The sequence below is a fragment of the Dasypus novemcinctus genome, chromosome 5, assembly GCF_030445035.2.
Source record: "Dasypus novemcinctus isolate mDasNov1 chromosome 5, mDasNov1.1.hap2, whole genome shotgun sequence".
Taxonomy (NCBI): domain Eukaryota; kingdom Metazoa; phylum Chordata; class Mammalia; order Cingulata; family Dasypodidae; genus Dasypus; species Dasypus novemcinctus.
The window spans coordinates 146,747,468-146,766,097 of record NC_080677.1 but is presented as its reverse complement, the minus strand read 5'-3'; the positions used below and the strand labels follow the sequence as shown (position 1 = coordinate 146,766,097).

At 43.4% G+C, this 18,630-nt stretch overlaps 1 protein-coding gene across 3 annotated transcripts in view; it reads right to left on the bottom strand.

Moving 5' to 3' along the window:
* PFKP (phosphofructokinase, platelet) overlaps positions 1 to 17,157 on the bottom strand; it is a 70,327-nt gene extending 53,170 nt beyond the window's left edge. The window contains exons 1-2 of one of the 3 annotated variants that reach the window (XM_004476098.3): positions 16,711 to 17,157; positions 2,177 to 2,250 (exon numbers count right to left, since the gene is read on the bottom strand). In XM_004476098.3, the coding sequence (XP_004476155.1) occupies positions 2,177 to 2,250; positions 16,711 to 16,816 (180 nt within the window). In that variant the 5' untranslated portion in view covers positions 16,817 to 17,157. The remainder of the gene's footprint in view (positions 1 to 2,176; positions 2,251 to 16,710) is intronic. The other 2 variants (XM_012518643.3, XM_004476099.3) reach the window with 2 other exon arrangements.
* Between the last annotated feature and the right edge of the window lie 1,473 nt (positions 17,158 to 18,630).

The window sequence follows — 18,630 nt, the reverse complement described above, 5'->3', positions numbered from 1 at the left end:
TTACTGTTTGTGAAGCAATGTCAAATCAATATACAAGTGCAATATGCAATATAAAAGGAACGGCACTTGGTGCTGAAAAAGTAAAGGTTATATTCCTGGGGGAATAAAATGGAACCTAGAAGAAAAAGTAAATGAGTCCACAGGGAATTTGAGCACACTTTAAAAATGGTAACAGAAAAACCTTATCTGAGGATGCCCCAACCTCTAAAAAGCTTTTAAAAGCCATGCTTACTTATTAGGAACTGCTATCACATGAAGGCACTGCACTATCTCTTAAATATTGAGGCACAATGTACACCCCCTGCTCATCCCCACCAAAAAAGAAAAGAAAAGGCAGGGGAAACTAAAATAGTACACACATCATTCACTCTCTTCATCAGTAGCAAAAAAAAAAAAAAAAAAAAAAGCAAGTAGTCCCAGGTGACAGATTATTTTGGATAACTGTATGCAAACTCAAAATATGAGAGGGAAGAAGTAAAAAAGAAAAAAAATGTGATACTGTATCACTGAGCCTAATATACTCATTCCATGTCCATGAACAAAGGACAGTCAGCCTGGATGGCTGGGATCCAACAACAGAAACTCACAAGGGCAATCTGATTAAAAAAAAAAAAAAGATCCACATCTAAAATGGCAGAACAATAGCCTGGAAATACTTTGATTAGACAAATATTTAAAAATTACCCAAATCAGATAAATGTCAACAAAACCATATGACCACAACCTTAAAAAGCAAATCAAAACAGGGGAGAAAAATCTTTCCAGCAAATGACAAAAGATTATAGAGACAAACGAGAAAAGAATCAGAACGCCATTTCACCAAGGGGGAAATGGCTTGGTAAACAAACATGGGAATATGATCAGCCTTTCGACAGTTAGATAAATGCAGTCTCCCACATGATGGATGGGGATTTGGGGACATTGCTGCTTCTATACATTGCTATGGGATTGGGAGTTGGAACAAATTTTCAGAAATCAATTTGGCAAGACATATCAAGATTCATTATAAAGATCATCCCTTTTAGTTCAGTAACGCCCTATCTTGGGACCCAGGAAATGATACAAAATATTGAATAAACTTGAAATATTAATATAGATCTTGCAATGTTATGATAGCTGAAAAATGCAATAGTCCAGTGGTACGGGATGTTAGAGTAAATAATTGGTCAAGTAAGTGATAAGAGATCATTTTGATGGCATATTATATAGATGTTAAAATTAATAGTTGTGGAGTCTGTGGCAATCAGAAAATATTCATAATGTAATGGGAGGCAAAAATATACTATATAAAATATATTTTGCTGTAATTATGATTATGTATGTATTTCCATCCAGGTTTGTACATATATAATACTGAAAAAATTCAGACTAAAAAACTAACAGTGATTTTGTAGGAACTAAATGATTTTAAAATATATTGTCTTTTTTTCCATTTTTAAGGTTTTATTATGCTTTAAAATGTAAAGAAATACATATAAATTATTTTTCTTAAGAGTTTTTAAAATAAATGACATAGTCCAAACTATGCTGATACCTTTCTTCCAAATCAACTAACCCCTAAGTTGTAAGGGTCTAAAAACATAGGAGACAATGAGCAATCCTGCTCTTTCATTTCCAACTCTTTAAGTTAACACATAAATAGGTAGTAGAGAGGTGGTTTAGGTTTTCCATTAATGATGTAAAGCTCAAACCAGCTCAGTTTTCCCTCCATTAACCTTCATGTTTATTAAAATTCAGTCCACATTTTAAATGAATATATCACTTCTATAGGAATAAGACCGACAGATAAATATAGCCTATTTGAGATGTTTAATCCCATAAATCAAAACCAGAAATCGATATCAAAATGGAGATTTGTACCATACCTAATCGCTTCTCTCATTTCCCAACTGCCTGTACATAGATGGTGGCCCAGGCCAGTGAGTACTAACTCCAGCGTAAAATTCCCCAGAAGCTGGCTCACCTGGTCTAGTGAAGCCACCTGGATCACCCGACCTGCCCTCTCCTAATTAGCTGTCTGAATTTGTCCAGCATCACATATGCACCTCTTCCGGCTACTGCCAGGAGCCCCCGGGGCGGCTGATGTGAAAGTCCTTTGCACCCTGCAAAGCACTGAACAAATGCAAGGAGCTCATTCCCGAGGATTAGAGAAAGTGAATATATAACAGAAACTGACCTCATAGATAAAATATACTTTGGCTCCCACGTATATCCCCATGCGCACTACAGCGCGGACAGCAGCATTCATACCTGAGGAGGAAACATAAAAATAGTGACGGTGGCTTAGGGTTTTCATTGAACTAGGTTTTAATTCCGGCTCTGCTGTTAATTAACCATGACCTTTGGTAAATTGCATAACTTCTCTTAAGCCTCAATTTCCTAATGTGACAAAAGAGCACAAAACATACCTCCAGGATAAGTGTAAGGGTTAAGAGAAACAATTGATGTCTGGCATTCTGAGGGTTCAAGCAATCATTAAATATCTTTATAAATAAAGTACCTTTACCACCTTTACTTTAGAGTCTCTTGCTGCAAACAGGTGCAGAATATGTGTCGCCTCAGGTCAGTTCGAATTTGCAGGCAACTACATCCAATTGCAAAACAACACAGAGGATAAGTGTTTACTTACATTTACTATTTTAAAAAAAATAATGCTAAAAAGGACAATTGGTCTGTGACTTGAGGAGATGAAAAATAGATTATTTCATTACTGTCTACCATGGGCAAAAAAATATTTAGACTATGGCCTTAAATACAAGACAAATCAGGCAATTTTATTAGAAAAAGATTAAACTACACCAACAAGCTATAAATAATCATACCTAAACAAACTAAATCTAGGGCATTTTTCTTACTTTCCCAGAGGACTTTCCTTGAAAGAAATTAAAGACAGTTTCATATCACATTTGGCTATCTACATAATGGTAATGATTTACTGATTAATTAGTGGTCATCTTACAGAAACAAACTTACCATTTAAAAATGTAATAAATTATTTTACCCTGGTAATTTTTCCCTCCTCCTCTATTCTCTCTTGCTGAATAATACAATTTTCTTTTCTGTCACTAACGCTAGATACTGCCAATATCCTAGATCCCTCTTGCCCATAAAATTTAAATCTTCTAACATTTCTCCCTGAATCCAGTTGTCTCCCTCTAACATTATCCATACCCACAACCAGAATGATTAAAAGTTTTTTTTCTCTTTTGCTTGTTATGATATAAATTATTGATAAGTGAGGCAGGTTAGCCAAGGAAACGAGGAGAATACGAGCCACAACATGGCTGCGAGACCTCGCTGAGACCTTGAGGTTAACCTTGAGGACCCAGTTTCTCTTTCTGGGGCCTCCCCTTGGCCCTGGAAATTCCAAACAGGCCTCACCATTGGCCCCCACCATAGGTGGGGTAAACCATAACAACTGGGCCCATGCACGTAGCATTAGCAAGGGGGGAAAACAATTAACAGTTTAAAAGGTAACCACACAAGGCAGAGCTCGCTCTCTCTACCTAGAGGAGCCCTCACCAAATCGTGGTGTGTATTTTCATCTTTCCCATTCCACAGCAAGCTCTGTTCTTCCCCATTTCCCAATAAATTCTTTTTACTGGCCTAACTAAACTGGCTTGTCCTTAAATTCATTCATGCAACATAGCCAAGAACCTTGAGGAATCCAGCATTTGCCTGTCTTCAATAAGTGCACTCTTCCTGTTTAAAAAAAAATCACCAATAAAGTTAATACCCTATTTTCTTCTTTTCCTGACCCTCTCCCCTCCTAGAAAGAGCCATAGAAGTACCCATAGAAAATTCAGTATTAAATTGTTAGTATTGTTTTTACCCTATATGTAGTGTTGTTTTTTTTTTTAAAGGATTTTACTTCTCCTCCCTCCCCCCACTCTTTTGCACTTGCTGTGTGTTTTCATTGTGTGCTCATCTTTTTTTTTTTTTTTTTTTTTGGAGGGACTGGAACTGAACCCAGGAGCTCCCATGTGGGAGGAGGTGATCTAATTGCTTGTGCCACCTCTGCTTGCTCCCTGCTTTATTGGGTCTCTCATTATGTTTTCCTCCTTGTGTCTCTTTGTTGCATCATCTTGTTGCATCACCTCGCCGCACACACCCATCGCATCAGTTCACTGTCTTGCGCATCTTCTTTAGGAGGTACCAGGAACCGAACCCAGGACCTCCCATGTAGTAGGCGGGAGCTCATTCACTGGAGCCACACCCACTTCCCCTATATGTAGCTTTGCACTTGCTTTTTATTTTTACCTTCAACAATAGGTTTGGGATATTTCTATATTAGCATCCATCTTCTCTTTCTAAAATACAAACATGACAATGTCACTCCCTTGGTCACAATCTTTCTGTAGACAATGGAATTCCCCAAGGCCTGTGGAGTACAATCCAAACCCCTCAAAGAACAATCTCCTGTGATCAGGTCTCTTCCTACCTGCTTAGCCCCATCTTTGCATGTTCCTGCCTTTGACCCTCACCCTTCATCTGCCTGGAACTACAGCAGTTTCCCCAAGGGACTGTTAATGTCTCATCACTAGACCCTTCTCCCCCACCACGGGAATGCCCTTTCTTAGTCTTGACTATTCAACTTCTCTCATTCTCCATGAAGATTTCCTGACTTTTCTTTTCCCTCACCTCACTCCTCCTTAATCCTGGCAGGGGAGAATTTCCCCATCCTCTTTGTGCTCACTCTTGTGACATTTTATTGGACCTATGTGCCTGCATGTCCATCTCTCCAATCAGGCTGTAGGTCTGAAGGCCTCAGAAAGCCTAACTTAACTTGGCTCTCCTAACATGCAGCTCAGTGAATGCATGTATTTACCTTTAGATCTTAAGGAAATGAATGAAAGCTTTTTAAAACCCCTTCCAAAAGAGTCGATGATTCCAGGACTTTATTCTGTAGCCAGTGTAATTGATAAATGAACCACCAAGTATTTAAACGGTAGAGGCACCAGGTGATAAAGAAGCACAATTAATACCTGACTTACCGCGGTTTGCTTTGCCTTTTGCACCCCATCCTCCTTCTGAAGACCTCCATGGGGTCTTTCAAAGTCATAATCCCTTTTTTTTTTTTTTGAATTTCAGAAAATGTAAGTGGATCGGAAATAGTGGGAAGAAAAAATGTGAAAAGGAGGCTATGGTACAGGTGACCCACAGAAGGTTCCCGTGTAGAATAAAAACATACCCCAGGGAGCGGATGTAGCTCAAGTGGTTGAGCGCCTGCTTCCCATACAGGAGATCCTAGGTTCAATCCCTATGGGGCAAAAACTCTGCCCCACAAAGTCTGAACATCTTCACACCACCCTCACTGCCAATGCCTCTTCCGGATTAACCTGTCTTCTCTGGGGGAAAATAGCACTATTACCTAAAGCAGTAATTCTTCACCTTAGGCCTGCATCTGTCAATGGGGAGCTTGGAATGAACGCAGACTGCTGGGCCCTCCCAGAGCTTCCCAGTCGGGGATCTGTCTAAGGATGCGGGTGACCGGCCACCACGTTTTGAGATGTACAGCTCTCCGCTTTAAAGGGTCGCAAGTTAGTGTAACCAAGTGGAGGCAGCCTGCTTTCAGCCGCGGCGTACCTCCAGCCCCAGCAGCGGAGGAGCTGGTAGCATCCTGGCTGGAGCCTGGTATATTTTGTACCATAATAATAGCGCCACTTCCCTGAGCCTCCCGGAAAATTCCCACAGGAAGCCGGTGGAGGAAGTGATTTCACCCTGGGGAGAGGTGAACATGGAGGCTCTGCAAGGATAAACTGATTAGCCACAGCTAAGCAAATTAACGCAAGGTAGAGCTGGAATGGGAACCCTGGCCTACAATATCTTATTTTCTAACTTAAAAGACTTTCTGATTTCCTCTATTAAAATGACTGAGCATTAAAGTCCCCAAAAGAAACTTTTTAAAGACACCCAACTGGGTCCTAAATTCTTATTTGTTTGGGATTGGGGCCTGTTTGCTCACCACGTGAACTTCGTGTAAAACCTGGACTGAGAACGGCTGCCTCATGCTGGGCCCTTGAGGTGGAAGTGTTCTGAGAAGACAGGCCTGAAGTATATTCTACCAAGCAGTGGAGGACCTTGGAGGACAAACGCCAAGTGGCAGGGATTAAGCTGCTCGATTTGGAGCTTTACACCACCCAAGCAGGTGAACACTGCCTGACTTATTATTTCGCTCAGGGCCGCCCTTGGCCTCAGCTACCCATCCATTCGAATGCCTGGCAGTGCAGAGCCTTTCACTTAACACTCAAGCTACTGTTTTTGGTAACAGTTCAGGCATGATTGGGTGAATTTGGTGCTTTGGGCTTTTGAGTTTTTTTATTTGGTAGCTGATTTGGGAATATGGACACACTTTTATAATTACTTCTCTGGGAAAACGTTACCAAGCAAGAAATCATAAATATTGTAAAGTAATTCCAAATTATTCATAATTTGGAAAATTTTGAAGCCACTTCTTTGAATTTGAAATTTGGAAATTTGGAAAAACTTTCACCCTAGTCCTCAGGGAATGTCCAGTATTGTACTACGTGAACCAAAAATAAAACTTTGAAGCACTTAGGGTGCAATTAAGTAAGAAATACATAATTTATTACTTTAGATGTAATAAAAAGCATATATTACTAAATTATTTTCTTGACATTATATATTCTAAAATAGTTTCTGCTAAATCATAATGCATTTAAGATTGTTACTAAGATCACCTTACTTCCTGAGGTCAGGGAGTCTTATGTGCCTATTGCCCGGCGTTAACAAGAAAGTAGCCCATAAATCCTTAGTTATTGGCTACCTTGAGTAGGACCTACCAGTTTCCAAATGCTTCCTGAAATTCTGTTCTGATAAAATTTAAATTGGGATCAACTAATAAGAAAAGAGGAATATACTGATTCTAGTAAAATAACTTTGATTCAACTTTTTATCTCCACTGGTACCTGAAGAATGTAATGAATCCCCTTACTTAACCTTTTTTTAAGGTTAAGACTTGGGTGTTGTCCCAAGTCTCATGAATATTTCCCAGTATTCACAGTAACTCACCTACTAATGTGAATATTATATTTAAGTCCCTTCTGAAAATAAAGTCAGGCTGCTCATTCGTCTTACTCTTTTATACTTAAATTTGTATAGTTTTCATATTTCTACCAAAGCAAAAGTGTTAGAATATGTTAGAAAACGAACTTAATTGGAAAGGAAGAAGTAAAACATTCCCTTTTTGCAGATAACATGATCTTAGATGGAGAAAATTCTGAAGAATCCACAACAAAGCTAATAGAACAAAAAAAAAAAGCACTCAGCAAAGTAGTGAGGTACAAGATCAACATCCCAAAATCAAGTGTTTCTATATACTAGTAATGAACAATCTGAAGAAGAAATCAAGAAAAAAAATCCATTTACAAAAGCAATTAAAAGAATAAAATTTCTAGGAATATATCTAAGCAAGGATGTAAAGAACTTGTACACAGAAAACTACAAAACATTGCTAAAAGAAATCCAAGAAGGCCTAAATAAATGACAGGGCAGTCCATGTTCATGGACTAGAACTCTAAATATTCTTAAGATATTATTTCAACCCAAAGCAAGGTACAGATTCAACTCAATCTCTATCAAAATTCCAACACTTTCTTTGTAGTCATCAAGTTTATATGGAAGGGTAAGGGCCCTGAAATAGCTAAAGCCATCTTGCAAAAGAACAACACTGTTGGAGGGCTCACACTTCACAATTCAGAAACATATTAAAATGCTACAGGAGTCAAAACAGCATGGTACTGGCACAAGGACAGACATATAGACCAGTGGAATCAAATAGAGCTTTCAGCAATCAACCCTTACATTTATGGCCAACTGATTTTTGACAAAGGTTTGAAGACCACTCAACTGGAAAAGAATAGTCACTTTAACAAATGGTGCTGGGAAAACTGGATTTCCACATGCAAAAGAATGAAGGTGGGCCCCTATGTCATATATAAGAATCAATTCAAAATGGATCAAAGACCCAAATATAAGAGCCAGAACTTATAAAACTCCTAGAAGAAAAGGTAGCAAACCATTTTCAGAACCCTGGTGTTAGGCAATGGTTTCTTAGACTTTACACCCAAAGCACAAGCAACAAAAGAAAAAAAGAAAATAAATTAGACCACATTAAAATTAAAACTATTATTCCCCGAAGGACTTTATACATGCAAACAAAATGACAACCTATGCAATGTGAGAAAATATTTGGAAATCACATATAAGGGTTTAATATGTAGAATATACAAAGAAACCATACAAGTCAACAAAAAAAGGGAAACAACCCAATTTAAAAATGGACAGAACAGACTTAAATAAACATTTCTCCAAAGAAGACATATAATGTCCAAAAAGCAATGAAAAGACATTTAACATCATTAGGCATTAGGGAAATACTAATCAAAACCACAATGAGGTGTCATTTCACACCTGTTAGAATAGCTGCTTAAAAAAAAAACAAAATGGGAAATTACCAATGTTGGAAAGGATGCAGAAAAATAGGAATGCTCAACTCATTATTTTTGGGAATGTAAAATGGTGCAGCCACTGTGGAAAATAGTTTGGTAATTCCTTATAATGTTAGGTATAGAATTACCCTATGACCTGGCAATTCCATTTCTAAGTGTGTAACCAAAGGAATTGAAGGCAGGGATTGGAACAGATATTGACACACCAATGCTCATGGTGGCATTATCTACAGATGCCAAAGAAGGAAGCAACCCAAGTGTCCATCAAATGATGAATGGATAAACAAAATGTGGTATATACAGTGAATTATTCAGCTATAAAAAGGAATAATATTCGATACATGTGACAACATGGATGAACCTTTAAGACATTATATTGCGTGAAAGAGCTAGACAAAAGGACAAATACTATAATGTTCTTACTGATATGAAATAATAATTAGGAAAAACAAACTCATAGTGTCAGTAGTGGGGAATAGAGTGGGGGTAGGGAATAGGAAATTAATGTTTCAATTGTACAGACTTTTTGTTGGAGATGATGGAAAACTTTTGGTAATGGAAAAATCTTTCTCTTTTAATAATTTAGATATGGAGAAAAAAATCCTAAGGAAAATCTTGTCAATCAAAGTTATCAGGCTGAGAGCTTCTCTCATGCACTATTCAAATTACCTCGTCTAATGTTAAGACTATTGTCAAACTTATAAGGAGCTCTTGATTCATTCATTCATTCATTGAATACATATGTATCATGCGCCTACTGTTTACCAGGTACTATTGGGATGCATCATTGACAAAACAGAAAAAGATCCTGGCCTTGGTAGAGTTCAAACAATAAACATAATAAGTAAATTACACTCAATAGTAGAAGTTGAAAAAATGAAAAGGGGGATTGGGTATGCGGAAGGTTCAGAGAGGGGTTGTAATCACAAATGGAGCGCTTAGAGTAGGCCTCTTTGAAAAGTGATATTTGAGAACAGAATCGAAGGTGAGGGACATTAGTCAAGTGCACATTTTGAAAAGTGCACTCCAGGCAGAGAGCAGCTTAAGTCAAGCAAAAGCCATATGGTGGAACGAACCTGACACGTGCTGCGTTTATAAGCCCACTGCAAACCTTAGCTAGCAACAGGCCACTCCTAGTGGTCTTATGCTCACCATACAGACCTTTACCATAAACTTTCATATCTTTGTCTCTTAAATAGAAGCAGTATCATACTAAATATTACTCTAGAAATGCACTGTCCACCAGACTGCCCACTAGCCTAGTGTTTTGTCCAAATTGAGATACATTGTGGTAGATACACACAAAGGTTTAGTATGGGGGTAAAGTGTAAACTATCTCTTTAATAATATTTATATTGGTTATGTATTGAAATACTGGGTTAAATAAAAACCTTTTAAAATTAATTTTAAGTCTTTCTTAATGTGGCTACTAGCCAGTTTTAAACCACATATGAGCTAACAATGCAAGCTACATTTCTACTGGGTAGGCTGCTCTTGAATCTACTTTTTAATCTTCAATGCATTGCATACATCCGGCCACAATCAACACAAAGCCTCTTCATTAAAGGCTGACGAGTATTCCACTGCAGGTACCATAATTTATTAATTTCCTATTGGTGGTTTTTGCTTCTTTTCCCCTTTTTACTATTATGAGCATGCCACAAAGAATATCCTTTTACCCGCATATAGTCATATACTCTGCCTTTATCCCATGGCAAAAGATGAACTCCAATCTCAGGCCAAATTCTCTGCTTATAAACTAGATCCCACCCCCTGACCTCATCAAGCCACTCAGTTCTGGAGTCCCCACTCTTTCCTGCATCGTTGATTTCCTCTCCACGGAGGTGTTCCTACGGGCATACGTCCATGCTGCCATCTACCCCAGCTCCACTCACACACAGCCCCTCCATCTATGCCCTGATTCTCTGTCCTCCTTCCTAACCTCAGGTTTCCACTTCCTTTCCTCCCCCTTTCTCTTCTTAACCTGGCTCAAGGTTTTCTTTGCATCACTCCACTAAAGTTCAAAGAGCCCAGGTTGCCGCCCACCCAGCTCACATAAAGTCAAGTCTGTACAATCCCCCGCCACTACCCCTCCAGTCTTATTTCCCACCACTTTCACACAGCTGTCACCCTTTCCATCCACACCACCCTTCTTGAAGTTCCTGCTAGAAGCCAAGTAGGCCCCTATGCTTTGACCTTTACCCGATGCTTCCTGCTGGCTCACTTGCTTATATCCGATGGTGGGTCAAAGTCCTGAACCAGAAGCTTCCTTACCACCCGACATAAAATAGGAACTCTTTCCCCTGGACAGCTTTCTTCTTAGCACTCATCAGCCCCTGACACTATATATTGGTTTATTCGTCCTCCTCCCTCTATTAAAGCACAATATTGTGAGCTCCATGAGAGAAGGGACTTTACTATTCTAAAGCATTGATACATAAGTGGTGATTCTTTAATTTGTATAATGATTAAATAAAAAAAGAAACTAATAATATTAAAGCAGAACTGGAAAAATAAGGGCTGACTGCATATGGGTAATGTATAACACTTTGTAATCCTTTTCCTCTTTAAAGAAACTTCTGATGAGATGATTTTCATAAACACTTATTTTTTTTACTTAAGGGGCCCTATATTAATTAATCTTCTAAGTCAAAATCCTGGCCAACTTCAGAAAATATTCATGTGTTTTGAGATGGGCTAAATCTTGGAGAAACCTGAGAAAAGTGGGACTACCTGGGTTTTCAAATTGCTCTCTTTAGCTTCTGGCTCAAAACTTGGTACCAGTGGTATCAACTGCACCAGCATTTTCTGCGTGTGTTAAGCCAAAAAGCAGAACCTCTAAACCTACTAAATCAGAACCCGCAAAATCAGAACCTCAGGTAATTCAAACTCTCATGAAGGCAGAGACTCAGTGGCTAACGAGCTTCTTAGGGTAGGGCTTCTGGAGGGACCCCAGAGCAAACCAGCTTTTATCTCTTTTACACATTCTACTTTGGCCTGAACTCTTCCACTAAAGAAAAGGGTTGGGGGAGAGAGGAAGCAGGGAAGACAGGACTGGGGAGAGAAGACAGTGATGGATTCCAATCTCCTCATTTTGCAAATGAAAAATCTGTGACCCTGTCATGGGACCAAGACGTAAGTAAGTCTTTTAGTTCTCAGTACACTGCTCTTGCCAGAAGCTAGTTGCTTCTTACATCTGACAGGTACAATTACTGTATTTCTGAACAAACTAAGTACATGGTGATAAAGAAGCACAGAATAAAGGGTAGTTGAGAGGAAATTGGAGCCTCCAGGCAGATAAAAAAAGAAAGAGAAAGAATATAACCCTATACCAAGGTTGTTGAAAAAGAGACTCGAAAACTCAGCAACTTTTCTTAACATACAGCCATCTGATCTTTGTTCAATAAACATTGCAACATAGTTGCGATCATAGTAGATGTAAAATTTCATATCCAGATTTTTGCCCTTAACTGCCACTTTATCATAGTCATCATTTAAATTGCTGTTTTATAGCCCATTACATTAACAGAGCTTATTTAATTCATCACAATACTGCATGATAAAAGATTTGAGTACTCTAATAAGAGCTTTCCTTCCCTTTTTCCTTTGGAATCAAGAGGGAGAAAAACATGCTCTTTCTGAAAGACGGCAAAATGTCTAGTTTTTATAGGTCATATAAATATGTCACACAAATGTATTTGCAGTCATAAAAAATGACGCAATTACAGATTTCATATGATAGGCGTAAGGTTAATAATAATTCTAAATAACTTGTTTCTACAGAGTTCTAGGATAGTAAGTGGCCCTGGAGCTGTGAGGAAAGATATCCGCTGATCTCTAGTTCCCTTTGCATTTGACTGGGGCCTCATGCAAGCAAAGTTCAGGGGGACCCGGAAGGAACCCAATGCAATACACTGACCTGTAGGCCAATTTATATTTGCTGAGTGGAAAGATCAACTTGGTGCCTGGGTTAAATCAACTGGTAGCTCACACTTCTGACTACTGTTTCTAGAGTTCTGATATTGAGGAATTGATAGCTAACAAATATTACTCTGGGGATTTAAAAAAAAATGAGTAATTTTGGTCAGTGAAGGTTTACTTTATCTAAATGACTTCATTAAAAAAAGAAGAGCACTAGAACTTACAGTCACCTGCCATTTTGTGAATCTGGCATTAGCACATATTAGTTATCTTAACTAAGTTACTTATCGCTTTGTTGGTCATTTTCCCCAACTCCAAAATGGAGAAAAATACATAATATGGAGTAATGCAATTAAGCCTAGAGATAAGACCGGTAAAGCTCCTCGTATATAAAATGTGCCCAAAAGATAGTAGCTATTCATCTATTCCATCTCAACATGGAATTTTATCATAATTTCACAATTAGATATTTCATAATTTCTAATTTTGGGTTAGAAAGATCCTAAAATGTTCTCCTTTTATCCTCAAGCAAAATTCTTCTATCCCAGAGAAAATCAAGTATTGTATAATTTGAATCAAGACTAAATGGTAAAAGAATGGGGTCAAAATAGATACCCCTAGGAATAATCTACTAAGTGTCTGAAAATCTGTTGCTCGTAAGACTAGGTTCTCTGAACACATCTTAAGGGGACTGTGGCAGCTTGAAGTTGTTTTATGAATCCCAAAAAGAGAAGGATTAAGTTTCTGAGTGAATCTATTCCTGTGGGTGTGAGACCCTTTTGACTGGACTACACTAATGAGGTGTGACTCAGGTTGAGTCTCCACCCTCTTACTAGAGCTGATAGAAATGGAGACATGGGGAAAGAGATACATGCAGGAAAAAGAAGCTGCCGCATTTGATTCAGACGTTGAGTGAGGACTTGACAATCGATCAATAACAACCAAAGCTTAAGCACAACCCCCCCAAGAGGCTGGACCCATGCGGGAGCTCAAGGTGGAGGAGACAAGCCCAGGCTAAAGAAATGAGCCATATGCCTGAGAGTTCACAGCCAAACTAGAGAAGGAAGCAGAGCAGCCAAGACTAAGAGAGGAGGTCCAGTAAGAGACAAGGGCTATGCCTGGTTGCCCACAGCCAAGCTCCAGAAGATGGCAGATTATAGAGGGGAAGGCAGGGAGATTCTGGAGGGGAAGGTAGGGACTTCAGCGGAGATCTATGGCTATCTTGCTTTGCCACATGGCAGGACCTCTAAGGAAGCATCTCTGCTGATGCCTTCATTTGGACATTTCAGTCTACCCCTAATAAATTTCCTATTAGAAAAGCCAACCCATTTCGGATACTTTTGCATTGGCAGTCCTGTGGCAAACTAAGACAGGGACCTTCTCAAAATAAATGTATCCACTATATCTGATCCGAGATAATATCACAGCAGGAGAAAACTGTTTACATGATATTTTCAAAAATAAAAAGTAAAAGGTCCTGGCACTGTCCAAAGGAAAGTGCCCTTCATGGGCAATTATTGGCTTTTCCAAGATGTGACAACTGAGAGCATTAGGCATAGGGACCACTGTGTGATGACAAAGTCATATACTGAAGAGCTGCAGCTGCAAGCCAAGGCACACCAAGCAAATTGCCGGCTGGAAGCTAGGAAGAGGCAAGGCAGGATTTTCCCCACAGTCTTCAAAGGGAGCACAGCCCTCCAAACACCTTGATTTCAGACTTCAGTAAACTTCTGTGTCAATCCACCTCATTTGTGGTACCTTGCCACAGCAGCCCTAGGAAATTAATGCTGTCTTTTGAGGCCATTTGTTGCTCAGAGCAGTCATCTCCCATGACCCTGATGCTATACCAACCCAGCAACTTTCTGATACATTTGTGGTGTTCAGTGCATCCTCTTCCACTCAGAAGTGGTACTGACTTCCCAAACTTTGTTCTTCTTAATCGCCCCACAAGAAGCATAACCATGATAAGTAACAAAGAAAATGTGAAGATTCCATCCATTGTACCCTAGCTCCCAAGTCTGTACATGAACTACCAAGTATTTTACCAAACTTTTAGACAAGGATTTAAAAAACATGACCCATAATTTTTTCCCCACTGACCTTAGTTCTAAAATGACCTTGAAACCCCAACCCTGAAGCCCTCGTGGCTTGAAGAGATCAATTCCTCTTCCTGTGTCAACACGTCACTTCCTCCCTTTCACAGCCCAAGATCAGATACCTTCAGAGAGCATCCAAGTTTGTCCTAGCTTGATGTCTTTGGAGGGAATGCATTTGAAGCCATTTGACAGAGGAGTGACTCCTCAGTGCCGACCCCCAACCCACGCATAAATATCCTAAGACCTTTGTTTAAATAACTTGGAAAATGAGCTATCTCCTATTTCACTCTTACATGCTCAATTTCAGCCTTTGGTTTATCACAATATTTTCTTTCTCTAGGAAGTCAGCCCTCCACGAAGAACGTTTATACTTAAGTCCTAGAACACCAAGCCTTCGCTTGGATGGAAGTGTGTTGAGTGGGAGGTGGAAGGTTTCTGGCTCGGCAATGGCAGCCTTTAATGGAACGAGGAAGGTCTCGCTCCGACCACGGGACAGCCAGCAGTTCCCGGGCTCCCTTCCGGCCTCCGGGGCTCTCTTCAGAGGATGCTGTGAGGACTTGGGCAAGAGCCACCGCCGCGTACTCTGCCGCCCTGCGTCTGGAGACAGCCGAGCCCGGAACAAGCCGGGACACCCAGGCATCACCGCTGGGTGGCGGGAGGGCCGACGGCGAGGAGGCGGCCCCGCAGCGACAGGCCGGGCCTCACGTAGGCACCGCGCGGCCCGGGGAGGGGCCTGCGCCTCGCAGCGCCCACAACTCGTCCCCACCGCAGGACGCGCCACCCGGCTTTTGCCCCCGCACGTGGGCCCCTTCTCAAGGGCAAAGGGAAGGTTACGGCACGGGGAGAAGGCCAGGGCACCGAGGAGAGGCTGGGACCGGAAAAGCTCGGTCTCTCGCTCGAACATCCCAATGCCATACGGGGCCTCAAAAAAATGTGACCATTCGAGCCTTTTCAACATAACTGGGACAAGGGAGGAAAAATAGCTCCCGGGACTCCGTCCGTAGCCTGAGCAATCATTAAGGCACCAAGTGACTGCAAGAGCAGGAGAGCATTGCCTGAGAAGCGCTGCTCTACTTCGCGGTTGTTGGCTCTGCCGCCAACTGCGGGCTCACAAGGGACCAGGAAATCACATCCTCCGGGGACTCCAGTGGCCCCCAGTGGTCCCGAGGATCCTTCCAAGACCGACGGCGCGCCCCGTCACCTCTCCTTTAAAAAGGCTCAAGGTTCTCTTTCCGTGTGTCGCCGGCCCGGGGCGCGGCGCCTCCTCTTCCACGATGGCAGTCCCCAGGACTGGTTCGGGCACCGCCGGAGCCCGCAGCGCCCGCGCGGGGGGCGTGCGGGGAGTTCCCCGGCTTCCCGCCGGCGCGCTGGGAAGTCTTTCCCGTAGAAGGGAGGCTGGAGGGAGAGGGCCTGGCTACCCATTTTAATTTTCACTTTTGTCACAAGCCGAAAGGGGCCAGGAGGTAGTGGGGGTGGGGATGGGGGGGCGGGGGGAGAAAGCCTTTTCCCAGGCAAAACGCCAAGTGCCCTCGGGCTGCCTGGGGTGACTCGGGCGGGGTCCCGGCAGGAAGCCAGGCCCGCCACCGCCCCTGCAATGCAGCACCACAGCCCACTCCCCTCCCCGCGCCGCACAGGGCGCCGATCCGCGGGAGCAGCCGCCGGGGAGTAAAGCATTTTTTCCCCTTTTTCTCGATTTCATTTCGGGGTGCTGGCGGGGTGGGGCTGGGGAGGGGCGGAAAGGTGCAAAGACAGGGCTGGAGGTGGAAGTTGCGGCATCGGAAGCTGCCGCGGTCGCGGAAGGGCCGTGTCTAAGTGGCGGTGGGCGGCCTGGCTTTCGGGGTACGGGCGAGGTGTAGGATGGCCTCGGGGGGGCCAGTTCAGGCGCCCCAGCCGCCAAGCTCAATGCTTAAAAAGTGGAGGTGGAAAATTGATTCTTCCTGGAAAACATGACAGTCTCTTCCACCGCGCCCCTTACCCACGCCTCGGGAACTCCGGAGGCTCCGTGCCCACTCTCGTCCCCCCAACAGGTATCACCGCTAGTCCTGGGAGTTGGGAGCGTCTTCCCGGGCGCCCCCACCCACCCTCCTTCCTGCCCCTCTGCCCGGGGCCGCCGCTCCCAGCGCCCCCGCCCGCGACTGCATCCGCTGCGGGACCCAGGCAGCCCTCCTCCGCAGCCTCCCACTTTCCCGGGGGCCAGGGGAGGGGGTGACTTATTGATTCACCTTGGGCATCCCCGCCGCTGGTCAGAACGCCGATGGCTTTGCCGGCCCCGGAGAGATGTTCCAGGAGCTTCCTTAAGGAGCCCTGGGGGGTAGAGGGGGTACTCATGGTGACTGGGGTCGCCGAGAGGTGCCTGCGGCTTGTCAGGGGATGCGCAGCGCCCGCGCGGGATCTGGGAACGGCCGAGGTGCCGGCGCTGCCTCCGCGCCGCCGCCGCCGCCTTCCGAGCCGCCTTTAGAGCCGCGCGGCCGCCCGCCTCCTCCCGGGCCGGCCTCGAGCGCCCAGGGGCGGCGGCGCGCACCAATGGGGCCGCGGCGCGGAGGAGCTGCGCCAATCCCGCCTTCGGGGGCGGGCCGAGCGCGACCTGCTGTCTGGGGCGCGACCGCGGGTCGCGGCGTGCGGGGGCACCGGCCGACGGGCAGGGGCGCGACGGCCGCCGCGGAGACCCCGCCCGGGAGCTCGCGCCCCTTCTCGACGGTTGGGGGACGGGAACGCAACGGCGGCGGAGGCGTGCGCCCCGCTTCCTACAGCGCGCCTAACTGGGCGGCGGCGGACGTCCGCGAGCCGCGGGGGTCCCTGGTCTCTTCCGCCTGGCTTTCCGGCTTGGGGTCAGCGGCGAATGGAAGTGGGGGGCGACCCTCCAGTTGAGGGGAAAACGTGGGCCTTGCTAGCTCGGCGATGAGGAAGCTTTCATTTCCCCTGTCGCCACTGGGGCTCTGGCACATCATAGGCTGTCACAGCCCCGCACTTGTTGAAGAGAAGGAAATTGAACGTAGGTGGACAGCCTCTCGCCCAGGTCTGGTCTCGTGCCCTGCAGAGGCTGGAGGACCCGCCTGGGGACGGGATGGGAAAGGCTTGGCAGGCGAGATAAGACACGAGTGCTTATTACCTCAAGAAACCCCTGTATTGCCAGGCAGCTTCTCTGACAGCTCTACTAGAAAACTCCAAGTGCTAAAATATTCATGCCCCGTATGTTGGGTGATTGACTAAGCAGCTTAATTTTAATGAACGTTATCGATGAGCCAGTCAAGGTACTGTGAGTTTAGAGATGTAGTCCTACCCTCCAAGAGCAGGCTCGCGAGGCAAACTAGTCACACCTGTTTTCAGTGGTTACCCGGAGAAACGAATTTCTTAGATGGTCCCACTTGAGAGTTCGCTGTAGGGATGGATGACACATCTCCTGACACGTACTAGACGCTAAATAAATATTTGTTGAACGCATAAAAGATGAAAAAAAAAAAGACTAAGAGAAGGCTGGTTGTATTAAGCAAAAGGAATCTGTAATAGCAACACAAATGAGCTGTTTACTTTAGGGCCACCCTAGGTGAAATATGGAAGTACACAACATTTGTGTTTGGTGTTTGCCTCCTGAAAGCATCACTTCACATCCTCCAGTTCATCTCTCTAAAACCCAGAGTGCTAAAAAAAAAATTTATTATAAAAGAGGGAAAAAAAGGTCTTTGCCATGGACAAGGTTCTGAGTGAATGGTTTTATCTCTCCTCTCCACCAGATTTAGTGAATCAATTCCCAAATATGGATGATCTTCAGAATTACGTCTTTTTTTCCCAGGCTCCACCCAAAACCAGTGAAGTCAAATTTCTGGGTGTGCATCCAAGGGATATGTATTTTTAACAAGCTTCATAGGTTTTCGTGATGAGTGCAAATTTTTTAAGAGCCACTGCTTTAATGGATTGAAGCTGTAACAGGTTGAGTAATGATGAATAGGAGAACACCTGGTAGCTTTGAAGATGGCACAGCTGCTGGTCCTTTTCCTCAGCTCAGGAGAGCTGAAGCCAGTCTCTCGATCTCTGCCATACTCCAGTGTCCTGCTATTAGATATAGAGCACTAGATCATCAGCCTTTAAAGTTTAAGAGCAACTTAAACTTTAAAATATTGGTGCACACTGAATTTTATCTTGTC